General features: G+C 48.6%; 1 protein-coding gene across 3 annotated transcripts in view; it reads right to left on the bottom strand.

The window, feature by feature from the left end:
- NDRG2 (NDRG family member 2) overlaps positions 1–23,322 on the bottom strand; it is a 205,054-nt gene that overhangs the window by 37,094 nt on the left and 144,638 nt on the right. For all 3 annotated transcript variants that reach the window (XM_078644081.1, XM_078644080.1, XM_078644082.1), the window contains exons 5-12: positions 22,721–22,841; positions 20,854–20,916; positions 7,002–7,062; positions 6,214–6,300; positions 6,057–6,113; positions 5,314–5,417; positions 4,902–4,946; positions 4,506–4,557 (exon numbers count right to left, since the gene is read on the bottom strand). In XM_078644081.1, the coding sequence (XP_078500207.1) occupies positions 4,506–4,557; positions 4,902–4,946; positions 5,314–5,417; positions 6,057–6,113; positions 6,214–6,300; positions 7,002–7,062; positions 20,854–20,916; positions 22,721–22,841 (590 nt within the window). The remainder of the gene's footprint in view (positions 1–4,505; positions 4,558–4,901; positions 4,947–5,313; positions 5,418–6,056; positions 6,114–6,213; positions 6,301–7,001; positions 7,063–20,853; positions 20,917–22,720; positions 22,842–23,322) is intronic.

Raw genomic sequence — 23,322 nt, 5'->3', positions numbered from 1 at the left:
ACCTGAGCGACGAAAATTGTTGCCACGAAACTGTTGTGATTGTAGGGCCCCCATAGACTTAGCAGTTTCGGTGTCTTTCTTAATTTTTTCTAGGGTGGTGTCCACATCTGGACCAAACAGTCTATCAGGATTGACTGGCTGATTAAGTATGGTTGTCTGAATGTCAGGTTTAAACCCCGATATGCGGAGCAACGCCTGTCGTCTCAGCATGACGCTAGTGTTAATGGCCCTAGCTGCTGTGTCTGCGGCATCAAGTGCACACTTTATGGCTGCGTTGGAGATCAGTTTTCCCTCTTCTATAAGCAGTTTGGTGCCCTCTTGAAACTGCGAAGGCAGGTGTTCTAAAACCCGCTCTAGGGTGTCGTAATGCGCCCTATCATAACGTGCCAAGAGTGCCTGTGTATTTGCAATACGCCAAAAATTGGCAGCCTGTGCAGCTACCCTTTTGCCTCCTGCCTCTAGCACCTTGGACTCCTTACCGGGGGAGGAGCTTCACCCGTTGTTTGGGAGTTGGCCCTTTTGCGGGCATTTGCGACCACCAGGGAGTCAAGCGGCAACTGTCCCCGAATGTATGCAGGGTCTGCAGGTGCTGGTGTGTACTTCTTTTCGATACGTGGATTGACCACTCTCGCCCTGGTAGGTTCCTTAAAGATGTCCGCAGCATGTTTGAGGACCCCTTTGAGCATAGGCAGTGTCTTTACTGTCCGTTCAGAGACTGAAAAAGTGTCAAATAGAAAGTCTTCTTCTACTGGGTCAGCATGCATGTCCACATCATGATTAGCAGCTGCCCTTTCAATGAGTGCATGAAAACCTGCAGAATCTTCTGTTGGGGATGCACGTGCAGTGAAAGGCTGTGGGTCTTGCCCCACATCTTGGGTGCCTTGGTCACCAATGTCATCATATGAATCCGGCTGTGCATCTGGTTCATTGATGGGGAAAGTGTATTGGTCATCTTCAACATATCCCTCACCCTCAGAGTGTTCTGGGGAAGGAGTTGGGCTCCTTCTTGGAGGAGGCTGGATAGGTTCCATGAGGCCTGAAGCGTCTTGAGGAAGCCTTTTTTTCTTCAGGGGGATGACATAGGAGTCCACTGGCTGTGAAGTGATCCTCCTCTTGTAAAGGGTCAATTTGCCCGTGTCTGCGTCGATAAAACGCTCAGAATCCTCTTCAGAGTCGAGTACCCGACTTGAAAGTGCCCCTGCCGTTGAAGAATCCGACTTCTTTGGCGTCGATTTCGTTGAAAAGGCCTTTGGCGTCTCTTTTGGCGGCAGAAGGAAGAGAAGTTTACCCGCAGGCTTCACCGGAATGTCCATCGGCTTCTGTGGCGATGGCATCGGAGCCGGCGTAGCAGAGGCCTTCTCCCTGATTCTCTGTAGTGAAGAGGCGATGGGGGACGCGTCACTTACAGTGGCCTTTGGCGCCGACGAGGAGGTCTTGACCTTGCCCTCGGATCCGACGTCCTGTCGGCCCTTCTGAGTTTTGGACGATGATGCCGCAGCCGCCGACCCAGAGTCCTTGGACCGATGCGCAGATGTGCCAGCCTTCGATCCGTGTGATTTTGTCGGCTCCGTCACCACCACGCGTCCGACTAACGGAATCCCAGTCGGAACCGGAGCCGTGTCGCTGGCTTTGGCGGGCTTTGACGGCGTCGCAGCGGTTGACCCGTGCCGACCACCCTTCTTAGAGGATCCCTCCTCTGGCGCCGATTTCGACCCTGTGGAATCGACAGATTTCTTCGACTTTTGTGGACCGGAGGTCGACGGAGTCGATGAAGCAGCGGGTGTAGTCGTTTTTGGTGGTACGGCCGCCATCTTGGGGTCACTCGAATCGATAAGTTTCGGTTTCGTTTTCGGGTCGGCCATTTTAGGTGTAGTCGATACCGTAGGTTTCAGTTTCGGTTGCGATACGGGCTGCGCAGCAAGTATGTCCGTGGCCGGGCCTGAAGGCGGGGCCGTGGGTTGCGGTACGGGGTCTTGGGTAAGGCCGACAGGCGATCCCGTGACCCGATCTTGATTTTCGTAACCTTCGGGGCATAGCTCGTCCCCTGAGCTATCTTCCGCGGCCCCATAAATCTCTTCGACGTCCCCTACCTCGTGGACGTATTCAAGGCCTTGATCCACGACTCCGTCGTCGTCTTCCGGATCTGCCTCGACCTCCGTCTCGGGCGGGGAGATTTGAAGATGATGGCTCTGGTCCTCCTCTTCTCGGTCGCCGAAGATGTTTTCTGGATCCGGGGCCGCTTGTCTGGCCTCAAGGCGCACCGCGCGCCGAAGCTTGAGTGTCTTCTTTGACCTGAATTTTGCGCAGGCCCTGCAGTTGTCTTCGTTATGGTCTGGTGAAAGGCATTTGTTACAGACCGGGTGCACGTCGATATGTGGGTATTTGGACCCACAGAGCGGACAGTACTTAAACGGACTCCGCTCCATGCTGGAAAGTTGCGTCGTGTCGCGATGAGAAGGCCTCGATGTCCGAAGAGTGCAAGCACTCCGTTGATTCCGACTCCAAGAGACGGAAGAACTCAAGACCGTGCGCAAACAATACCGACGCAAAGAATACAAGGCCTTTTGGCCGTAAAGAGTTAGTTTTTCTCGGTTCCGACAGAGAGACGTCGAGACCGCATCCGAACCCAATGGCGGAAAAAAACAATCTGGGGATGGAGCCGATGCCCATGCGCACTGTAGTCCAGGGGAGGAGCCACCTATCTCAGGATACTTCGAAGACTCTTCCAGGACAACAATGTGCGATCATCCGGACCCAACACTAGGCGGCGATCTAATGCTAAGATATGAATTTAGCAGCCCACATGCCTCGAACGCGGATGACTCTCCAGAAGACCGAAGGAAGGCGCCGAGTAACAATGCAGCATTTAATGAAAAAGAAATTATTTTTTGCTTAATAATGCTGAAAATACATAAAAGTAACTAAGATGATACAAAGGTGGAGGGCAGGTTCTCTCTCTCCTTGCTAATCTTGCTTGGTTTCGATCCGGCGCCGGTGGGGGTTGGATTTGTTGGGGCTCCTTTTCCTCGCTATCTTAGCAGGCTCAACAAAGCCAGTATGTGAAAATACCCTGTCCCTAAGTGTCCTAAAGTTTCTTGCCAAATGTCATGCTTCAAGAGTCAGCCGAACAATACAATGCATTCTATTAGGACTTTGTTTCTGGCATAGGATGGACAAGTGTCATTGTTGGTACAGCGCCTGGACGCATAGCAGAGACAAACTGCATCCTAACAGAAGAGACAAAGATATTCTTCTTCCCTTCAAGAAGTTAAACTATTGAAAGTGGGAGGCAGATAAAGGCTTCTGAAAGCATTGTTACTGAACTGAAATGAAGCAAAACAGCACAACTGTGTGTATTGGGGGAAACTGCTCTACAAGAGTAGCAAATGAAGTTCCTGATAAGGCACTGCACTCCCGAACATCTGAGCAGCTGGATGGTGCCCATTCCGCTCTAACGATGGTGCTGCCTAGCTGACACATTTCCTCTTTTCTATTTTTCTTTCGAATTGAGCAAGTAAAACTTATCTTAAATAAAATATTCTAAAGAAAAAAAAAATCAAACTTGTTTTTAAAGTGTTTTGGATCTGTACATTTGTTTTTGTCCTGGGATTTCACACACAGGAATATTCTATATTTATAAATATTAACAAAGATCTCATGAAGGGAAGCTGCTCTCACAGTATTATTTTCTGGCCATGATAGAGGTGATGTTTCAGAAAAACAGTTATCCTGGTGTGAGTGAGTGCAGAAAGGCAAAGAAAGCTCCTAGAGCAGGGCTCGAGTCGGGGTACCACGCGGGTGGACGGCGTCCCCCCACTTATTTTACCGGGTGGACGCCGTCCCCCTTGCAAAGATGCCCTTGCTGAGGAATAACATGTATATTCTTGCCATTAACTGAATGCAGATGGTGCACAGAACTCTGCAACAGAGACTGCCTTTCGAACGGGAAAGCTGTACACAATAAGCTGTACACAATGGTCACACTGAAATGGCATGATACATGATTCAGGCGCAGTGTCACGTAGACGGTGATAACATAATACAGAGAATAACATCTCTTGAGCGTGAGCACAGGTGGGTGCAAGAGGCACCGTGTTTCCTTTTTGACTCATCAGTGAGCTGTCAAGGTGGGTTGACGTCCTAATATTTGCTGACTCCCTTGTGGTTGCCATATGGATCCTCAAAAGCCATAAAGTATCTCCTGTCCTGATGCTGACCCCATCATTATTAATATGGGTTCGAAATGTCAACATCATACTGATAACTGGCTTGGAATTCTATGTAGACCTCGATAAATATAATGAAGAGATTTTTAGTCGTGACATTTAATGATATGAGACTCTTATATTTCCCTTTTTGAGGTCCAGCATCTCCGGTCAAATGTTTTTACCTTTCGTGACGTCACTTCCTGTCGTGACGTCACTTCCTGTCTTTGAGCGTCCCCCCACTTCTTAATTTAGGACTTGTGCCCTGTCCTAGAGGCTCTATTAACACTTGTCACTTACCACTGCATCCTCGTGAGGAGCCTGGTCGCCAACCACTAACAGCACTGGACACCTGCAAAGGAGAACATTAACTTTCAGGCAGCGCAATGACGATAATTCAAATAAGCTGAACAACCACATTATGTTGCTTACAAAAATTCACTACGGAAGAAGCTGGCGTGGTGATCTGTCAATGAGGCGGAGGTGTGGACAACAGAAAAAACAAGACTGACAATTAGCACTATAGGCCTTACCCTTTTGATCAGGGGAAGGGAGGAGGGGAAACAAGGAATGCAATCTCAACATAAGCAGAATGATTCAGGGAATAATGAGGGCCCCCCAAGCTAGGATCTCTTCTCCTTGTAAATTGTTTCAGAGGCAGAAGGGAAAGGCCACCAAAAAGAAGAAAATGCTTACTTGAGGGAAACCTCGCCTCCTCTCTCCAGGTTTAAGTCTCGTCGGCTGTTGGGGTAAAAGGGAAGTATTCAGTGATACAGGAAGGAACAACTCGGCCAGAGAAAAAGTTGGCAAACTAATCAATGAGACTCCCAACGTACATTCCCTCTGCGTCTCCTTAATGTTGTGAATCCACAACCCACAAATTAGCATCCATTCGAACATTCTTCCCAACTAGTTTCTTTCTTTTCATAGCTATCGACTCCATCATCTACCTCTTCCTGCCAGATAGACCAGAGTCAATCAAAAGGTACACCTGGGCAGTAAGCCCCCTATCATAGGGCCCTTTTGAGAGGATCCCCATCACTGGAGTGTGAAGAAGAGTAAACACTAAGCCCTCCTAGAGTGCAGAGAGCCTGCAGACACAACACACCTATTGTAGCTGTTCCAGTACAGGTTGTAGTTGCCAAGGAGGGGGGAGGACAACAGCGCCTCTTTGTACTGATTGACCACGTCTGCGTTTTTGGCCTGGTCCTCCTGCAGGTGAGAGGAGAGAGGAAAGAGGTAAGAAGCACAGAACAGTTAATGTGGGTAACAGTTCTAGCATGCAGCACTTCAGAGCCGGTGATAATGAATCGAACAGAGGTCTGAGCATGGGTAGGTATGGGAAAGATTGAGCGAGAGGCTGTCCGAAGCAGACATACAGACTGGAGCAGAGATCCAGGCAGACTGCGTCTATGTAGGAAAAGTACAAAAAAGATTTAGCCCTCAGATTGCCATAAGGGAGAGCAAGAGCATTCCTCAAAGAAAAAGGAGTCAAGCCCTCACAATAGGAATGGCCCACTGATGGAGGGCAAGAGAAGCCTCGGGTAATAATCCCCTTGTAGAAGACTTCCTCCATGAGAGGGCACGGGGGAAGATCCACTGGAGAGGTCTTTATCCAGGAAGAACCATCACCTGCTGAGAAGATCATGCAAATTGGCAGGAATAACCCTCGAGAGACATTTACTAATCACAAGAATGTCATCAATGACTCGAGGGAAGGACATTCTGATGAAGATGGACAGCAGTGGATCCTTAGGGGACCACCACATGCGGACAAGACAAATGAACACAGACATGCATCATGGATGCAATTCCAACATCCTATTAGAAAGGCTTGTCCATGAAACTTACAGTGCTGAAGAGGTGAGCGATGATCATTTCTGCGATGGAGGAGGTGAGTCCAGACAGCTGAGGAAGATAGGGGGAGAAGTTTTAAAAACAAAGCCCTAAACCATTGGAATTCACTCTCTCGCCCACTAGCCAGACAGGACCACTAACGTTCTGGTACCTTATGAGTAGCCCAGTCCATCCAGCCTTTGGCATTGGGGTCAATGTTGAGCAGAACCAAACCTTCCACTGTGTCTGGATGATTGAGCTGAAATAAAAAAAGAGAAAGGTGAGCAATACATAGAAGTTAGTTAATATAGGGAGATCAAAAGGAGGGGTGAGAGGGATGCAAAAGAACAGAGATGCAGAGAAAGATGAGAAAAGGAAGGAAAATGTTAAGAGAAGAGAGCGAAGATAGAGACTGGAGGAATATAGAAGTGAGTAGGGATGGTGAAAATAGAGCGTGGCGATCAGACGTGAGGAGAGAAATGTGAAATGTATGAAGGGAGGATGGGCAGAGGTGAGCAAAGAGCTTGCAAATGGTGAAGAGGATGGGGTGTGAGGTGAAATCAAGGGAGAAGGAGAGGAAGGTGATGCTCAACTACCTACAAAGTACCAGGATTAGGATTGCTCCTTTCTTTAAACTAGTTTAAAAATAGAACTACTGTTACAATAATGGCTGGTAAGCCTCATTGCGCTACCGTACACTTCTCTCTCCCCAAAATTACAAATAAATGATTTTTGCTACAAGTTCACAGTCTTGTTAGTCTAATCTGCTTTGTTAGTCTAATCAGTCTTGTTAGTCTAATCTGTGATTTATTTTTCTATAGAAACAAACTACTCTTTGCAGAGGTGAATATGAGCAGGAGAGGAGGATGGGAGAGGGTAAAGATAGAAAAATGGATGAGCTGGACAGGGCAGAGAGAAACAGTGAGGGCTGCAGGGTGAGACCGCCTCGATTGTGCATACCGTGTATCTGGCCAGCACGTAGGCTCCGGCGCCAACACCAATCCCGATAATACTGGAGAAGCTGCAAGAGAAACAAGCTGGGATCACTGGGGATGGAGGCTGTGGCCTAACCACACGCAAGAGACTGCGACACAATTCTACTTTGTTTTCATTCTTTAGGCCAGCTCATTATTCTCAAATCTAACTAAGCTCGCCCAGAATGGGCCTACAAGTCCCTCAGTGCATGGATTCGAAGGTCTCTCGCGGGTTGTCGGCAGCAGTGTTTACTTTCTCCCATTGGACAGGTGCACACTCCCACGTTAGCCTTGTACATATACATGCAGGTGTCACAGAAAAAAATGTATCGACCTTTGGCTGTTAGTAATGTCTTCTTGTATTTGGAAAGCTGCATTTTGCAAGACAAACTTGGGGGAAGCATGGAGCTCACTGCAGGTTCTCCGCTACAGAAGGCCTCCACGGTCACCTCAATTTCACTCTCATACAACATAATAAAGTGTAATATGTAATATGTAATATGTAATTTAGGGATCGGTAAAGAAATGATGGTCCGCTAGAGGAACCGTGGTGCTGTGATATAGATAGAGCCTTCCTACACCTCATAAGCAGGGGTAAACTATTTCTCCTTCATTAATACAGCATGTTAAAAAGAACTTCTGCGTCTCGTTGGCGCTATGAAGCACTAAGTAAATGCAACTATCTGACAATACAATACACTACACTTCTAGCGTTCTGAACCACATTTTTCACCAAGACACTATGGTCTCAATTAAGACTCAATTTTGTACATTGTTCTATTATGGGTAGGTCCTGGTGAGCTGCGACAGCAGACGGAGGTCTCACGTGCTAAAGTTAAGGGTACAAGGAACACTCTACTCCTCCGTTAAGGATCAAGAGCGGAAGCACATCTTCCACTAGGCCTCTCTGAACCCGGGCCTACAGGAAACTGTCCCGGATAGCCTCACCCTATCAGCTTCAAGGGCTAGGACTGGTATCTCCCAAGGCAAGACCAAGGGCTGCTGCAGACCCCTCTTCTGCACAGCCCAGACAAATGCCACCTCTGCAGAACCCGGACAGCTGGAGCATTCCACTGACACAGCAGAGCAAGACTGACTGCCATGGGACATTCACTCCTCACTCAGCCCAGGGAGCCATGGCTGAGAGACCCTTCAATTTTAAAGGACTGAAGGCCACAGGAGACCCTGTCTTCACTCACTTAGTGTTGAAGAGTAAGGCAAACACCTGCCTCGCACAGCAGCAACAACCGCCGAACCACTCGCTCACTCACTGTTGAAAGCTGCGGCAGAAAACGGTCTAGAAATTCAACAATTGATTGAGACTCCAACAGATTTTCTCCTCACACATGTTCAGTGGTGGGGGCAAAGCTGCCTGCTTGCTGACTGTGGAAGGTAAGAGCCACTTTCCTCATCTGCCCAGGGTCAATGGCCATTCCAGGCACTTATTTTTTTTTATAATAGAGGATTGTTCAATGCTCTTACCGGATTTGCTCATCACTAACTCAGGCTTCAAAAGCCCCACTTAATTCACTCATGATTAATCGTCACCCCACTCTGTCACACTCCGGTTTGAAAGTTACTGCAGATGAGACTAGTTAATTACCTGTAACAACAGTTCTGAGGCGTGAAACATTTCTAGATTCACATGTTTATTTTTCAGCCATTTAACAAGAGGGGCGGGGTAGCCAGGACGTGCTGCTAAAACCAAAGTTACATCTTTATGCATCGCTCGTAGGTGAAGATACTATAATAGGCTCCACCAGAATACTGCTAACCCCTAATAAGTGCATTTTGTAAGTTGTTTTTAGGTCTGATTTGATAGTCACCTACCTTATGTGAATAACAAAAAAAGAGCTTTCAAAGTACCATGGAGAAAGGGGCTTCGGCTCCACCCACATGCTGGTTAACTGGAGTACACTATTTGATTACGTCACAGTTGTGTGCTTCCACTGAAAAGAGTGCTTGTGTTGCTTGCTTGTATAGTTTGTGACAAAGCTTATAACCCATACAGCAGGCCCGAGTGAAAGTATTGCCTTAAAGCTTAGGTTCAAAACAGTGGGGCTTGAGCTGGTTATGGTGTCAAGCTACAGGAATGATTGGAGCACTGGGAAAAGTTAGGTTCAATGCCAAAGGTCTTATCGGCTTACTATGCAAGGATATGACAAAGACAGTAAGCCTAGCTTATTTACTGTGAAAATCATTTGTTAAAGACAGGTGATTTTAGTTACAAGTAATCTCACAGATTACCATAGTAGGCAAGGGGTTTGGCGTTGGCCACCCACTCTGACAAACCACTTCAATGATGATTATTAGGCTTTAATGAGAGGATCTGTATACTGTTTCGCAAACTTTATTTTTCTGATAGATACTTCTAAATGGTGCAACACTGGATCCGGAAATTCTCTTAGTAGTGATCCCATGGCTTCCTTCCACCCCATAACTGATGGAGGAGAGCTGCATATAATTGCCAGCCCTATGCGCCGTCAGTTCCTTTCTTTCGGAGCCTTTGAATGCTGATCCAGTGCACCACCGAACTATTCTGTCAGGAAGTTTTTTGTTCTAAATTCTTGTGTGCAAATGAACAATGTCCTCACCGAAGACTACAGGGCTCAAACCTTGGTGTGACAGTCGAAAGCAGATGTCGATGATGTACCAGCATGAAGTATGCTGGTGGGGCCTCCAGTCTAATTACTGCCGGCAGATTCAGCCTTGGTGTCAGCTGTGCTCCTGAAACCAACCTCGGGTTCTGCTTCAACTCTGGTGCAAGTGTTGTGGCAGTTCCTCATTCGACAACACCAATACAGACAACATCGGTACTGGAGGTCACACTCTGCTCAATGCACCTGGTTACTACAAAGACTAATTTGGACACAATACTTCCGCTCTCATGAAGTCGCCCTCAGAGGCTTAGAGATCTTTTTGGTTTTAATACTGACCAGAATATGCCACCACCCGGAGATGACCATGAGGATGATGGGGATGAATTATCCGTGCATTGTGATGATGACAATTTATATATAGACCTACAGGAGTCCAGTGGGCTTCCTACTACCCCAATATGGAGTTTATTTCTCCCACTGGACCTAAACATAAGAAAGTGCTTCCTTTGCTGTGGTGATTAAGAGTGCAGCAAAGGTCTTACACCTACAACTGCCTTCTGTAAAAGTAAAAACCCTAATTGCTTTCAAAAGTTCTAAACCAAGGCAGACACCCTCTGAGTCCTTAGGTTATGTTACAAAACACTTATAGCACGCACGGATACTCAAGAGTGTCCCGGTGTGGAAGCCAACTGCAGAAAAAGCAAGCAGCGGAGAAGAGCTGTGGGTTAGTTGAAAAGCAAGGTCTTTAAATTCTTCTTAAATAGCCTGTGATCCTGAGCATTCCGCAATTCATAAGGAAGGGCGTTCCAGGATTTGGCTGCCTTAAAAGAAAGTGCTGCCCCCTGTTCGCGTAAGACGAAAACGGGGAACGATTGCAAGAAGTAATGCAGCTGAGCGCAATTGTCTTCGGGGAAAGTAGAAATCAAAGCGCCTCCTAAGATACGGCGGCCCAGCTTTGTTTAGGGCACCGTGGGCAAGATTCAGAGCCTTGAACTGAACACGTTGCACCACAGGAAGCCAGTGCAGGTCCCGTAGATGTTGCTTGATGCTTGATCTGCCAGGGACACCAAGCAGCACCCTTGCTGCCGCGTTTTGAATAATTTGCAGCTTTTTCAGCTGGTATCCAGGAAGGCCAATATACAATGAATTGGCGTAGTGATTACGCGACTAAATGAGGGCGCGAGTCACCATTTCCTTCACCGATCTGGGTAGCAATAGCAGAAACTGCCTAAGTGTTTTCAATGTGCCAAAGCACATTCCGGCCAAATTTTTCATTAGCATAGAAAACTGTAGGTCTTCACTGAACCAGACCCCCGGATTCTTTACCGAGTTGCCAACTGAGTAAGGCCTGGGATATTCTGCAGGCCAAAGATCCTCCCTGAATAGAGGGGGAAAAGACCCAAACAGAAGTACCTCAGACTTGTCCTCATTGAACTTGAGCTGAGCTACAACATGCCAAAGTTGCACCCGACTCCTTCGCAGAGTCTTACTTTTATAGGAGCTATCCTGGACACAGTGCTGTTCAAGGCCATTCCTTCTGTTAAGAGTGCAGGACATTTGCGCTATGATCTTGATGTTTCAGCCTCTGTCCTGGGTCTCAGTGAGGGCAGTTCTGAGACTTCTCGGCCTCATATATCTTGCTGGTCTGCTATGCCAGGTGCTCTGGCAGAGTAGCCTTAGGTCTCTAGGCCCAGCACAAGTGAAACTGAAAAGTTTCAGTTTAGGTTTCGGAGAAGACAGTACACGATCTGCAGTGGTAGATGCTCAACTTCAACTGGACTACAGGCGACCCCCTTCCTGTTCCACCTAGAGTGGATGATGGTGAAGGATGTGTCACTGATGGGTTTGCGGGGTGGGGTAGCAGGGGGAGCTGTAGATCAGAGGACGGTGTTCTCCAGCAGCGGGCTACTCTACATCAATCTGTTTGAAACTACGGGCCATTTGCCTCGTGCTGAAGTTGTTCCTGCTGTCCATCAAGCAGAGGTTGGTGCAGGGTCTCAGCACCAACACTACCATGTGGTACTGCAACAAGCAGGACAAGGTGGGGTCTTTTGCCAGGAGGTGCTGTGCCTCTGGATTTGGCTGACAGGGTGGTGCCATGATGCTTCAATCACCATGCAGGATTTTTAAACACCAGGGCAGACAAGCTCAGTTGACAGTGCCTGGTGAATCACAAATGGTTGTTGCAGCCAGAAGTGGCACAGGGCATCCTCCAAAAGAAGGGAGAAGCTGGGATGGATGCCTTTTCCACTATCAAAAACATGCGGGGTCATCACTGTTGCACGTTAAAGTGTCCACGAAAGCACTCGGAGATGCATTCCACTAAGAGTGAAGCATGGAACTCCTGTAAGCCTTTCCTCCTCTGCCTCTACAACCCCATGTTCTGAAGAATATCATGCCTGACCGTCCCAGGTCATCATTGTGGTTCCGGATTGGGCGAGGAGAGAGTGGGGCCAGGAGAGTGTGGTCCCCAGAACTGCGGGGCAAGAGAATCCGTCCTCTGATCAGACTACTGCTTTTGGGTAGGAGGGGAATCTTCTGTTGCAGCAGCAAGGCAGGGTTGTACACCCAAACCTGCACAATCTACACCTCCATGCATTGAGATAGAGCAGTGTCAGTTGACTGAGTTCGATCTCCCTCCTGAGGACGTGGATCGCATCGTTGCTGCACCTCATCTATGGAGTGCACTGGAACAAATTTGCCTGGTGTGGAGGCAGCAACACAGACTTCTTACAAGACATAGTGTCAGATGTTTTGATGTTTGATTTGTCTTTAGTCCTGCAAGACCTTGCTGAGGGCACTATTTCTTGTCCCCTTTCTTCCATTTTTGTGTTTTCTGGACCAACAGTCCAGGTTTGAATCACAGGTTGTGTTGAAGTTTATATAAAGTTTGACACACATTTCCTCTCAAACTGTTTGAGATACCTCAGTGGGACCTTAACTCGGTCTTGACATTTCTTTTTAAAAAAAAAACTTTTTTATTGATTTTAAAACTAGAAAACAAAAGAACAATACAAAACAAGGCAGTACAGTAAAACGGGTCATCACGTGGTCTGTGGGGGGGGGGTACATAGAGGAATCAAGCGGTAGTGCAATCAATAATTGGGGGGGGGAGGAGAGGGGGGGAAAGGAGACCAAAATATATACAAAACAACTATATTCCTGCGGAGGAAACGTCAGGTCGGGAGGAAGACAAATCATCATCAAATTCCGACATTGGGGGAGTACATATATCTCCACGGTATGCGTTCCATTGGGTCCACACTTTCCCCCACTTGCCTGGTCTGCCACGGGAAACGTACACAGTTTTTTCTCGAAACATGCACCAATCCATGTTTTGCGTCCACCCCAGAAGTGTCGGAGGCCTCTGAGCGCCCCACAATTGGGCAATATCACGCTTGGCTATCATGTTGCCCAAGGTCGCCCAACGGAGCTGCGCTTGATTGTAGTCATTCGGCTCCCAGACGTTCAACAAGCATCTTCGCGCTTCAGGCATCAATCGCACTCCCGTGACCTCACTCATTACTTCATGCACGCGGTTCCAATAACGTAGCACAGCAGGGCATTCCCAGATAATATGAAGGAACGTAGCCACCATACCGCATCCGCGCCTGCACAAGCCATCCACCGAAAATCCCATTCGAACCAGACGTGGGCCAGTCACATACACCCTATGCAAAATTTTCAGTTGAACGAACCGAAGACGTGCCGGGATAGCCACTTCCCTCGGGGAAGAAATAGCGGACTGCCAGTCCTCATCATCGAGTTCTAGACCATCTCTGGTCCACAACCCTCGAAGACTATCTAGGAGATCGGTCCTGGTATTGATCAACTTTTTATAAATTAGCGAGATCGTGCTATCAGGAACGTGGCCATCCAGAACCCGATCCTCGAGCGGGGATGCCTCCGGCACGTCTGAGCCTAGTGGAAAAACAGACAAGACCGCATGCCGGACTTGCGCATATCTGAAGAATTCCTTATCATTCAGCCCATACTCAACTTTCAATTCCTCAAACGTCTTGACCCTGCCCTTGATCCATACGTCATCTACCCTACTGATCCCGATCATGTCCCACCGATCAAATCCCTTCGATTGCCAAAGGGAGCCCAGTTTATCCGAAGCATATAGTGGGGTAGCCCGGGTCGGCCTGTCAGCCCATCCCGTGGCCGCCGTAGCTCTACGCCACACCTGCACTGCTGTTTTAGTGGGGCCCGTAAGAGGTTCGCCAGCAGATTTCGCATATAGAGCCCTATTGTAGTCCCCACCGGGTAGCAACCATCTGTCCATCGCAAAAGCCGGGTTTAGTGGGGGAGTGTAGGTGCCATGGTTGATGGCCCCCAATTGAGAGGCCCAGTAATAGCGACGAATGTCCGGGAGAGCGATGCCGCCATCGTACCAAGGGAGTGTAAGCTTCGAGAGGGCGATGCGGGGGCGGCCCCCCCATAACAATTGCCGCTGCAGACTCTCAATCTCACGAAAATAATCCGCTGGCACTACATCAAGCGTGTTTTGAAGCGCATAAAGGAATCGGGGGAGCGACATCATCTTAAACAACGCAGCTCGTCCCAAGGGAGAAAGGGGAAGTCTGCTCCAAGTCTCGACATCCGCCCGAAGGCGTCTGAGAGGGGGCAGCAGATTGCGCTCATACCGAAGTGTGGGGTCCAAGGTGACAAAGAGTCCCAGATATTTGAAACCATCTAGTACCACCGGAATAGGACAATCACGGGGCAGGAGAGGAATATCACCGGAGAGAACAAACGCAAGATTTAGACCAATTTATAACTAAGCCGGAATTTTTACGGAAAGAAGTCAAAACGTCGAAAAGGACGATTAACGACTTCCGGGGCGATGTGAGGTACAAAAGGATATCATCTGCATACAGAGATACACGGTCTTCAAATTCCGGAGACCATCGAATGCCCTTCATGGATGGTTCCCATCGCAGCCAAGCCGCCAGTGGCTCTAAAGCAAGGGCAAACAAGAGTGGGGACAGCGGACAGCCCTGGCGCGTACCTCTACCGAGAGCAAAGGAGGCCTAGACACGTCCATTAACCACCACCTGGGCTAAGGGATCAGCATAAAGCAATCGAACCCAACGGATAAAGGTGGGCCCAAACCCGAATTTGGAAAGGACCGCCCAAAGATAGGGCCATTCAATCGTGTCAAACGCCATGGTGGCGTCCAAAGACGCCAAGATGGCCGACTCTCTCAATGTCCCCGCTCGCGCGAGGACGCCATGCAAGCGCCGAAGATTAAGTGCCGTATTGCGATGTGGTATAAATCCGGACTGGTCCGGATGAACCAGATCGCCTATAACAGCCACCAGACGATTAGCAAGAACTTTGGCCAGGATCTTGGGTTCAGCATTTATTAGGGAAATAGGCCTGTATGAGTCGCAGCGGTCACGTGGCTTACCCTCTTTATGAATAACCACTATGGAGGCCAATCTCTGGTCAGGAGGAAGAAACCCTTCCGCCAGTGAGTCCAAAAACATAGATCGCATATATGGTGCCAGCACATCCGGACGGAGCTTGTAAAGTTCTATAGGGAGTCCATTAGGGCCCGAGGCCTTCCCGGAGCGGACCGAACGGATAGCGGTCGCAACTTCATCCACCGTGGGCGGAGCCTCCAGCAGGTCCCTCTCAGAATCGGACAAGCATGGTAGCGAAATATCGCGTAAAAGCATGTGAGAGTCCTGCTCCGACCTATCGGACACAGGGGAGTACACTACCCGAAAATAATCGGCGAACCTCTCAACAATCCCAGCAGGGTCCGTGATACTTTTACCATTCGCGTCAACTATAACAGGAACCACTCGACTCGCGCATTCTCTCCTATCCAACCAAGCAAGCAACTTCCCACCCTTATCTCCCACATCATACAGACGTCCCTGCTGTTCACGACTCATCTCCTTCGCTGCATCAGTCACCAGGGCTCTGTACTCATGTTGTTTTAGGTCCAACAGATGAAGCCTCTCAGGGGAGACCCCAGCATCAAACTCTCCCTCAAGAACGGTAATTTCAGTCTCAAGACGAACAACCTCCTCTCGTCTACATCTCTTAACATTGCCAATCGACGAGAGGGCCTGCCCCCGAATTACAGTTTTGTACGCCTCCCACAAGGAGACAGAAGAGGAGACTGACCCCACATTTTCGGCAAAGTATTGATCGATTGTCTTAAGTAGTTCCGCTCTAATCTTAGGATCACGGAGGTACCAGGGGTTGATCGGGGCCACTCGACCCTCCGATCCCCCTTGTGCGTTCACAACCAACCACAGTGGGGAATGATCTGAAATACCCCTGGCAAGATGTTTCACCTCCCCTATACGGGAAGTCTGGGAGGAGGGCATCAAAACATAATCCAATCTCGAAAGGCTGCCGTGGGCCCCAGAGTGAAAGGTATATTGTTGTTGCCCAGGATGATGTAAGCGCCAACAATCGGTCAGCCCCAGCGCCTCCATGAAGTCCCCAAGCCAGGATTGGAACTTAGCGAGAACTCGGGGAGGGTAACGATCACACATCCCAGATACTACTGAATTAAAGTCTCCCCCGACCACAAGCAAACCCTCGGGGACTTCCAGAATCACTCTTCCCAGATCTGCATAGGTCGTAGATTGAAGACCTGGGGGTACGTAGACAGAAAAGAATGTAACCACCCTACCCTCCCAACACCCCACAATGGCGGCGTACCGCCCTCTATCATCAAGTATAATGTCGTCAACAGCGAGGGGGAGGGAGGTCCGGATTAGAATGCCCACCCCTCTGGAGCCAGAAGTGAAACCTGAGTGTGCAATGAGACGATAGCCACGCCTATTCATGGCGTGGCACGTATTACCCAGCAAGTGCGTCTCCAGAAGCAAAACCACATCAGGGGACAAGCGTCTCAGTAACTGCAAAACCACTCCCCGTTTAATTTTGTCTCCCAGACCATTTACATTCCAACACAGTATCCGTAGTCCCCTACCCCCCATCCCAGAGTCCACCCCAAGTCCCCCCCCACACCAGCCGCGACACCACAACACAGAAGATCATCAGCAGTATGCCTTGAAAAAAACAAAGAAACACATCCCTGAACTTCCCAACCCCCCAGAACAACATCATACCCCCCACCCCGCACCCCTGCGTTAGACTCAAAAGCCACCCCAACTCGCAGCGTGCCTGTCGCCCTAACATACAACTAATCTACGAAAAGAACCCCAGAGGAGGAAGTCGCACCCACCCCTCACCCACACCCCAGTAAGACAACGGAGTAGCAATCATTATCAATATAGCAGCGAACCACAGCCGAAAGTCAAAACGTTGGTCCGGGGGCCGATATCGCACCCTATTCCTGCTCAGTCGGGTCGCCCTCCGCTCCACCGGAAGATTCCGATCGTTCAAATCGCCCTTGTCCCGTAGGCAGCGAGTCCAACCAGTCATTAGCCGCTGCAGGATGGTCAAAGAAAAACGTTCTATCGTTATGGACGATACGCAATCGAGCCGGGAAAAGCATGGCATATTTCATGTCCCTGTCTCTCAGTCTCTTCTTCACTCCTTGAAATCCCAGCCGCTGTTTCTGGACTTGTTGGGTGAAGTCCGGGTAAAAGCTGACCGCAGCGTTCTCATATTCCGTGGGGCCCGACGTGCGGGAAGCCTGCAGTATCACATCTCTGTCACGAAAGTTGAAAATCCGCGCAATGATGGGGCGCGGAGAGGCACCCAGCTTGGGCGGGCCACCCGGGACACGGTGGGCCCGTTCTACTGCAAAAAACTTGCTCAGGCCCTTGGGCGCTAAATGATTTAGGACAAGGTCCTCCACCAATAGGTCCACAGCTGACGAGTCTGTCTTCTCCGGGACACCGACCAGTCGGACGTTGTTCCGTCGTGCTCGGCCCTCAAAATCGTCCAAGCGACGGGAGAGATAGTCACGGGCGGATCTCAGATTACCGACCTCCGTCTGGAGGTCAGAGACGTCGGTGATAAGACTAGTAGTCTTCAGGTCGAGAGACTTGACCTTTTCGTTGGTTTTTGCAAGATCCGCCCTGATCAGATTGACGTCTATGGCAACAGTGTCCAGCTTGTGGGTTAGGGCCTCATACTGTTGTCCCATCGCGGCCTTCATCCCAGCAATGGCGCACATGACGTCTTTCAACGACGGGTCATCACCCAGCAGGGATTCGTCCACAAGGCCGGCCGGGGGTTTAGCCATACCGCTCGGAGAGCTCTTAGTGAGGGTATATCGGTCCATGACGTTGGATTGGACAGAACCTCCTCGAGCTGCCGGTCTGGTCTTGCGCCTCTCTGCTTCAGGCTTGGTGGCCATCTTAGGTCGCGTGCCCCGGAGGGTAGTCTGAGACCTAGTGAAAATGGCTACACTCGATGTGCCCGCAGAAACTCAGAGAATAAAGTGAGGACCAAGCACTAGGCAAAGAGCAAGAATGTCCGGATCTCCGAGCGATGTTGCGAATAGTTGAGTGGAGCAAGCAACCAGGGCGACCAAGGCAAGGTCAATGACGTAGGGTCGTCAGAATCGAAACCGAAAGTAGAAGACCGGGCAAGGGAGGTTAGCGCAGGCCGTTGTTATTCAATTACCACCCGGCTGGCAGAGTAGGCAAGCCCGGGGCAGTGCCATGGAGCAGGCCGCCAATATTCAAAAAGCCATATCTTCGGTTCCCGGAGACCAAATCGAAATTCGCAAACGGATAAGTGATCAGCAGGTTCTCGACCACAAAAGCCCGTCGTCCAAATCAGGATGAGTTGCAGGATAGTCGATGGAGGTGGCGAAGGTCCGGGAGCTCTGAGCTCACGCGACCATCTTGGGTGCGCGCTAAGCTCCTCCTCCCGGTCTTGACATTTCTAATGTACATCCGCTTTGAGCTGATGCGCAGTTGCTCATTGTGTCTTACGACTCTTCCAATTATCTTCCTTGCTGCAATCACTCCAGCTGATTGCATGAATGAGCTCTAGGCAATGGAGGTGCAACCACCCTACACCACCTGCTTGCCAGACTGAAAGGAGTTTAGGACTCAGAGGCTTTCTTGCTAACAGTTGTGACTCCTTTTCACATTGGACAAACATCGCTCTTCCAGAGTTTTTTGCCCCATCTAACCCCTTTGAAGAGAAGAGACTCCATTGGATGGACCACAAAAGGGCATTAAGCTTTTACATTGATCGCATCAAGGACCATTAGATGGAGGATCGTCTTTTTGTGGGCTTCTCTGGAGAAAGGAAAGGCAAGACTTTGCAGAAAAAGACTGTTGAGGTTGTTGACCTCGCATTAAGATCTGCTATGCACCGCCCAAAAATCAGCATCTGGAAGGGTTAAAAGTCCGTTCCACTAGGGTTAAGGCTGCTACCACTGTGCTACCACGTGGAACGATTTCTCTTGAAATCTGCCAGGCTGCGATATTGGTGATGTTACACACATCCAGGAAGCCCTACTATCTTAACAGCTAAGTTCGTACGAAAGAACATTTTGAATGTTTGGTCCTGCAAGACTTTCTGGTCTAGGTCCACTCCACAGATCCTCCACCTTAGGGAAGTACTGCTTGCGAATCTTTTCTAAAGGTCATGAATTTGCTGTTAGAAGTGCCTATCAGAAGAACAAGTTCTAGAAGAACAAGTTACTTACCTTCTGTAACTTTCTCTGCGGTAGATACTCTGTATAACCGCAGATTTATTGCTACCCTCGCACCCACCCCTACCCTTTTTTGTGGAATGGTCTAGTTTCATCACCTAATTACCAGTTTAGAGATCTGCACAATGTTATCAGCAATTGTTTTGTGCTCCATGCCGGACAGCTGTGAAAGAGTCATTAAAAAAAATTAAGTCTGCGAGCAGGGTTGATGCTTCTATGCAGCTCCGCGGGCAGTTCAGGTGTGGAAAGAAACCAACACTGAACTGCATGGAGCCACCTAGCAGAATGCGTGAGTGTGCTAAGAAAATATCCAGATCCAGTCTGGTACCTAATGATATTCTAAAGGTGAGGAATATGTAGTTAGAGTATGCACCAGAAAGGGCGTTAATAAAAGGAACCCGCTTGTTATTTCATATATTTGTAATTCTAGAATTATATGTATGACAGTTGTCATTGAATATGCACTTTGAATAGGACTGTGCTGGTTATGGTGTTAAAGTCAATGGTAAAGGCTATTGCCCTTATTTCTTTGAGAAAAGTTATTCGAGATTCCATAGGCTTGATCTAATTATTGTGAGACATTATGACAAAGCCAGTAGGAATAACTTAGAAAATGTGAAAATCATAGGTTAAAGGCAATCAACTTAAGAATGGATGATTTTACACTGTGCTAAAGCCTGTAGAACAGTGATACTACAAGTACGGCCCAGGGCCGCTTGCGGAACTCTTGATCTTTACATGTGGCCCCCCCTGGTTAAGATCAGCACAAGCAGCTTTTTACTTGCTGGGCACCAATACTCAGATTTTGTTTTTTTTAATAGAAATGGACATGCATTTATTTCCAGGTTAAATAAAGTTATGAAGTAACTACGTTGGTGTCCTGCACCACTTAACATTAGTTAACCTGCAAATAAATGCTTGCCCATTTATTTAACATTTTTTTTAGACCTCCTTACACAATCCTTGATGCACCCTGACCCCGCCACCCTGCAGGCATCAGTGAGGCCCTTGGTCACACCTCAAACCATACTTTGAGTCCCCTGGGAAAATATATGCGAGTACCCATGTTGTAAACAGTAGCCCTCAAAGGTTTCGGTGTTGGTGATCCACCCGAACAAATTGTGGAAAAAGATGTGTACTATGATAATCCTTATTAGACCGTCTTAGTGACATTTTATTTTGACAACTATAATTTTGCACATATTTGTAATTTTATTACGGTTAGCACATGGTTGCACTGTGAGAAAGCTAATGTCCAACACAGTAGGACTGTTGTTATATTTACATGCCAATGTTAAAGGTTAGACAACAAGGGTTTGTTATGAAACTTTAGGACAAAGGCAGGAGGTCGGACATATTTATAGTGAAAAGCATATGTTCCAGCTAATAGGCATTTAAGAGTGGGTTGTTATCACTTTTTTATTAAAGCCTACAGATTTATATTTTGTTACATGAAATTTCAAATGATCGTACTAGCCAAGGATGTTGGCGTTGGTTACCCCCTCTGACAAACCATGGGCACAGGAAATGTTACACTGTGAGAGTCCAAGACAACCAACTGCAAGAGTGTACAGGACTTTTGGTTGGGCTTCAACTAGGTTAAAGAGGAGTATAAAACTTACTTTAGGTATTGGAGCACAGTGGGTATGGTCTCAGCCAGCTGGTCCAGAGAGGGGTACTGATACCTGTAACAAAAGGAAACAAGAGTCATGGTCAGGAGAGTGGAGGGAACAGGAGAGTTGGGATGAAGCAGGCAGCAATGATGTCAGAAGAGGAAGGCATGGAAGAAAGAGTACACCAGAGTGAGGAGCTGATAAACAGAAAGGGTGACAAGGGAGGTGAGCCAAAAGCGGACAGAGGGGGAGGCATGACACAAGAAGAACAGGAGCGAGAGGGGGCACACGTGAAAGATTGAGGGAGAGGATGTATAGGACGGGGAGGGTTGATGGGAAGGTGAACAACTGGGTCAGAAAGAGAGAAGGCGCAGAAAAGAAAAAAGTCAGGACAGGGGAAAGAAGAACCGGGCACTCAAATAAAGGTGGTGAAGGGGGCAGCACGTGAAAAAGGAAGGGAGAGAGAGAGAGATGGATGGGACGGGGAGAGAGAGCAGGAGAGAGAGAGAGTGAACTGGACAGGGAAGGAAGCAGAGTGAGAGCCTTGGTGGATAGAGATGACTGTCAAAAAGGGCACGAAGGAGCCGCAGCAGAAACGATGGCAGAATTGAGCTCAGGAGGTAGAGGTATGGAAAAATGAGGAAATCAGAGTGAGGGCAAACCAGAAAATGTGAAGCTGTTCAAGAGAAAACAGCACCCAAAGGAGAAAAGGGGATGTGCAGGAGAAGGAATGAGGCATACAAGAGACAGGATACATGGTAAGTAAAGTAACCGGGGCAGAAAGAAAGGAGGCAAGACCGACTAAAGCGGGCCGGTACAAAAAAAGGCAGGTAACAGAAAAGAACAGGAGGGAGGAGGAGCAAATTCTGGCGAATAGCAAGCGGACCATTTTACCCGGCCCATACATGCCCAGAGATGGGCAGAACTCCTGTCCGCTAGAACAGGGGAGAACCCACTTCATCTCGCCTAACATTACATGCAGTGAGAACATGTGACCACTCATGCAGACTTGCCAACTCACACGGTGCCACCGTTTGTCACACACTTTCGGCTCCCTTCACACGGTCATTTGGTGAGGAGCTGAAATCACAATGTGGCAGGGAAAACGAGCTGAATCCCACTGTAAACAGTGGATTTACAGCATGTTTTTGGAGGCAGTAAGCAGCCATTAAAAGGAAGGTGAGAAAACACCTCGGGACATCGACAACAGCCTAGATGACCCTTTGTTTTTTTTTTTTTTTTTCCCCCCCGGTGGGGGTCGGGGGGCTTAGCCAGGCGCACAACACCCATTGGGCTCACGGGACTTCAGCCCCCCCCCCGTCGTGTGTGTTAGCCCGGGCGGAGACAGCTTCGGGGCTGGCGAGCATCTAATTGCAGCCGCACCAGAGTACTTGACAGGTCTTTAAAAGACCATTTACTTGTAAATGAGGCTTTTGTTGTGTGTTCACCCCTTCTTACAGCCACTCTGTCTATGGTTGCAAGAATTAGCACCCCCCCCCCCCGAAATATGTTTCAGCCCCCCCCACCCCGAAATTTGGCTCTAGCTGCCCGCTTGGGCTTAGCGAGGGGCACCCTGCAACATCCATATCATTGTACACCACGGATCGACAGCATCCCTCCTATACCCCATTAAATATCTCAGATAGATAAATCAATCTACTTATATTCCATATAGATCTAAATGATCAGCATCACTTCTCCTGCCCACTCACACACAGCCTATGGATGGACTACTCCCACCTAGTTCCCTAAGGATCCCAGCGATCTACAGTCCCACCGCTTCTCACCTTTACATATCTTAGTGATCCACAGCAACCCACCCACCCTTACAAACCCAAGAATTAACAGCAGCCTCTTGATTGCAATCTATACATACCCCAAAGGATAGGCAGCAGCCCCCTCTTCCTGTCCAGGGGCATCAATGTGGCAGACCACAAAATTCTTTACGATCTCATGCATGTCATCATATTGGAAGAGACTCTCAAAACAGGTCTTATCTAGGAAGGAAGATGATTGAAAGGTTAGCGCATGTAGCTCACTAGAGTCAATTCACAGCCACAGGGAGAGGTGTTACAGCTTGGGCAGGGTAAAGCTGCAGGAAATAGTTTTTGAACCATGGCTTTTGAGGGCGTAGTGGAAGTGGTAGCTGAGGAGTGCTAGCTCAAGCAGACTGTAGGAATGCCTACAATAGGGCAGCAGTAGGGAATGGCGCAGAAGCAGAATGGAATGGTGCCACATGACCAACTCTGACAAATGATGTAGAAGCACTTATGATTGGTGAGCCACGGGGAATGGTGTAGGAGTGCTGAATGTGGGAAACAGTGCAAGCATTGTATTCTCAAATGGTGGTGTATGCTCCCGTAGGTAAAATAATGTATCCATGATGGATTTTGTAGGAGCTCTCTTCTAGAAGAACTAAAAGAGGGATGTCTAGAAGAGGCAGAAGAGACCCCAGCAGTACTTGTAATGATTGTTTTG

This window comes from Lissotriton helveticus, chromosome 5_1 (assembly GCF_964261635.1).
Source record: "Lissotriton helveticus chromosome 5_1, aLisHel1.1, whole genome shotgun sequence".
Lineage (NCBI taxonomy): Eukaryota > Metazoa > Chordata > Amphibia > Caudata > Salamandridae > Lissotriton > Lissotriton helveticus.
This window is presented reverse-complemented; position numbering and strand designations above follow the sequence as displayed.